A 3,263-nucleotide genomic window follows, 5' to 3' on the forward strand; every position below is an offset into this window, starting at 1 on the left:
TTTGATTCTGTAACTTTAGGTCATTAGCACTTTTGTTCCTATAACTTACTCCATTTACACATTTAGTCATTTTCTTAGGAATTTAGTTTTTTATTAACAAATTTAGTTCTATACAGACAAGTTTGGTCCTAACGACTCATAGTTGTAAAATAAAAAATGAGATTTTATTATAGTATGACGAGGACCAGAGTTATAAACAAATGACTAAATTTGTTAAAAAAGACTCAAATATAAAATACTTAGGACTAAATTCATAAAAAGAAAAAAAAAACTAAATATATAAACATAATAAATTTGAGAACTAAAAGTACTAACAACCTAAAGTTACAAGAATAAAAATATAATTTTGCCTATATATACTAAAGCAAGACGCCTAAAGTTACACCAGTTGCACTTTTACAGTTTCCCTTTCTCTCTCTCTCTCTCATAAAGAGAAATGGCATCAGCAGAGCATCATCCATTCGAATTTGAGACAGCCCTCAAAGACTTGGCTAATTCTGCCAATCTCAAAGCCGTTCCTTCTAAATTTAATTTCATCAATGAGTCCACTGCATTACCTTGTGATTCTCTCCCCGTCATTGATTTCTCTGCCATCACCGCCGAAGACCCTGATCGACGGTCCCAAGCCATCAACGATCTCTCCAATGCATGCCAAGAATGGGGCCTTTTCATTGTAAGTCCAGAACATAAAATGTTTCTTAATTAATGTCCTCCTTCACATTGATTAATTATGCATTATATATATATATATGTATATGTATATCAGTTCCTCTGGATCAGGGCCTTATCATGATCATAAGCTTTAATTTGTTTGGTAATTGCATGCAGCTGGTGAATCACGGGATACCGGAGGAGTTGATGAATGCGACTTTCACTGCGACCAGGGAATTTTTCAGTCTGCCAGAGTCAGAGAAGAAGCAGTATGAAGCCAAGAGCGCTTCGGATCCCATCAAGTGTGGCAATTTCAACGTTGCCGATACCTCAAACCAGATATTCACCTTGTGGAGGGAGTACCTCAAACTCTACTTTCATCCTGACTTTCACTGCCCCAACCAACCCCACCTCTTAAGGTAATTAGGAACATCATATAAGATAATTTATCTTTATCAGATATTGCAAATGAGTAAATTATATATCCTCTTATGAAAAAATAATAATAATTTACCCTACTTTGTTTTTAGAAGTAATTTATAATTTAAAATAAAATAAATTGTTTCATTTTAGAAAACATAGATGGATAAATTGTTGTATTTCAACACATGGAGGTAAATTGCTATTTTTTTTTTATATGAGATAATTCCTTATTTGTAATATTAAACATAATTACAATTTTTTAGACACTACGTATGGTTACTATAATTAAGGAAAGAAAAAATAATCTCAAAGAAATTTTGTCTTAACAATTTTAATTATGTATGAAACTGTAGGGAAGTTCTACTGGGGTATAGCAAAAGAACCCTAAAATTGGCCAGAAAACTGATGGAAGCAATGTCTGATGCCCTGGAACTGGAACGAGATTACGTGGACCAAGTTTTGAAACTCGACTCGAGCTTGCAGATTTTAGCTGCAAATCTCTACCCACCTTGCCCTGAACCCGACAAGGCAATTGGGGTCCCACAACACACAGATCCAGGTCTCTTCACCTTTCTCATACATAATGGAGTGGCTGGACTGCAAATTGAGCACAATGGCCAGTGGTTTGACCCTGTTTCTCCACAAAATTCTATTTTAGTTAATGTTGACGATCAGCTTCAGGTAATTAATCAATAATCCCCATATCCAGGAAATTCGATTAATTTATAAATTTTCTATTGTAAATTAGAATTTTATTTTCTATTAGCATTTAATCATGACTAACTATCATAACTAAAAATAAATAATCATAGCTAATAATCATTGACTATGGCCATACAATGATTATTGACCGTGGTATATTGGAAGGTGGCTAAAACATCTGCCATGACTTTTATTTTACCCTTTACTAAATTTATTTAGAATATGTTATAAGTTCATATACTAATATATTGTTAGAGCTTATAAATATTGTATTTTATTTTAAAGGCTTAATTGTATCTACGGCCCCATATATTCGGAGAAACAAAAAAAGGACTCTAAATATAGGGGTGACAAAATTATTTTTTCTTTTTTGTAATTACAGGATTTCGGCAAAACCAAATTTTTAAAATTTGCTCAAGTGGATGAAAATTAAGCCTTATTTTAAAATTTCATGTTATCATCTTCATAGTATTTGTTATTTTCATTTTCTTTTGGGGTTGGCCAGATTTTAAGCAACGGGAGATACAAGAGTGTGAAGCACAGAGCCGTTTTGAATAGCGAAAGAGAAAGAATGTCAATTATTGTGGTCAATGGTCCATCGGGGGAGGCGGTCGTCGGCCCTGCCACGCCCCTCGTACAAAAAGACGGCCGTCCATTGTATCGTTCGATGAGATATGTGGAGTACGTGGAGACACAGCTGACGAAAACTCGAATCAACGGCAAATCGCTCCTGGAACAGCGTATGATATGATATATCAGAGGAGAAGCTTTGATTTTATATGACAGGTGTTAGTAAAATAGGGGGAAAAATGCAAACAATCTTTTTGTGATATCATTTTCAATATCACAGAGGAGTTGGTGGTATTTTTTTCGAACCTTATTATAGCTTGTGTATGCTTAATTGTACATGGTGCAATACTCCCAATATTTTTTATTATATATTAGCATTGAATTTCATGTTATACTTCACAACTTTACACGTATAAGTCCCGTATATAATTTTTCTTATAATAATATGACATGAAACGATACAATGTTTATACATAAAATATAATATATATATATATATATATATATATGAGATATAATATTAGTTTACTATAGAATGTGTAACAGTTATATATGCCTGCAAGGTGACCAAAAATTCTACTTATTCAATATATAATGGCAAAATTTCACTTTTGGTCCCACTAAATAGGGCAATTCTCACTTTTGATCCCGCGCTTTAGGTGCTCAACACTTATAGTCCCAAAACCCTAATTTTTTAACACTTTTAGTCCCACACCGTTAAAAACTAACGGAAACGGCACGTGACACGCACGTGCCGTTAGTCAGCTGGTATGGTCCATGTTGGTCAACGGCAAAATATCACTTTTGGTCCCACTAGATAGCGTTATTCTCACTTTTGGTCCCACGCTTTACGTGTTCAACACTTGTAGTCCCAAAATCCTAGGGCCCGTTTGGTTGTGTTTTCATTTTCATTTTCA

At 34.0% G+C, this 3,263-nt stretch overlaps 1 protein-coding gene across 1 annotated transcript; it reads left to right on the top strand.

Annotated features, from left to right (window-relative positions):
* LOC105156698 (protein DMR6-LIKE OXYGENASE 1-like) lies at positions 400–2,715 on the top strand. Its single transcript, XM_011072916.2, has 4 exons — positions 400–673; positions 829–1,070; positions 1,428–1,755; positions 2,282–2,715. The coding sequence occupies exons 1-4, from the start codon at positions 437–439 to the stop codon at positions 2,525–2,527; spliced, it is 1,053 nt and encodes a 350-aa protein (XP_011071218.1). The 5' UTR covers positions 400–436; the 3' UTR covers positions 2,528–2,715.

The sequence above is a fragment of the Sesamum indicum genome, linkage group LG1 (assembly GCF_000512975.1).
Source record: "Sesamum indicum cultivar Zhongzhi No. 13 linkage group LG1, S_indicum_v1.0, whole genome shotgun sequence".
Lineage (NCBI taxonomy): Eukaryota > Viridiplantae > Streptophyta > Magnoliopsida > Lamiales > Pedaliaceae > Sesamum > Sesamum indicum.

What these genes read in the sequence shown, in the direction of transcription:
- LOC105156698 (XM_011072916.2), top strand. Translation starts at nt 437, where the DNA reads ATGGCATCAGCAGAGCATCATCCATTCGAATTTGAGACAGCCCTCAAA. An exon ending in AACCAACCCCACCTCTTAAG is followed by an intron (nt 1,071 to 1,427) that starts GTAATTAGGAAC and finishes ATGAAACTGTAG; the next exon opens with GGAAGTTCTACTGGGGTATA. An exon ending in ATGTTGACGATCAGCTTCAG is followed by an intron (nt 1,756 to 2,281) that starts GTAATTAATCAA and finishes GGGGTTGGCCAG; the next exon opens with ATTTTAAGCAACGGGAGATA.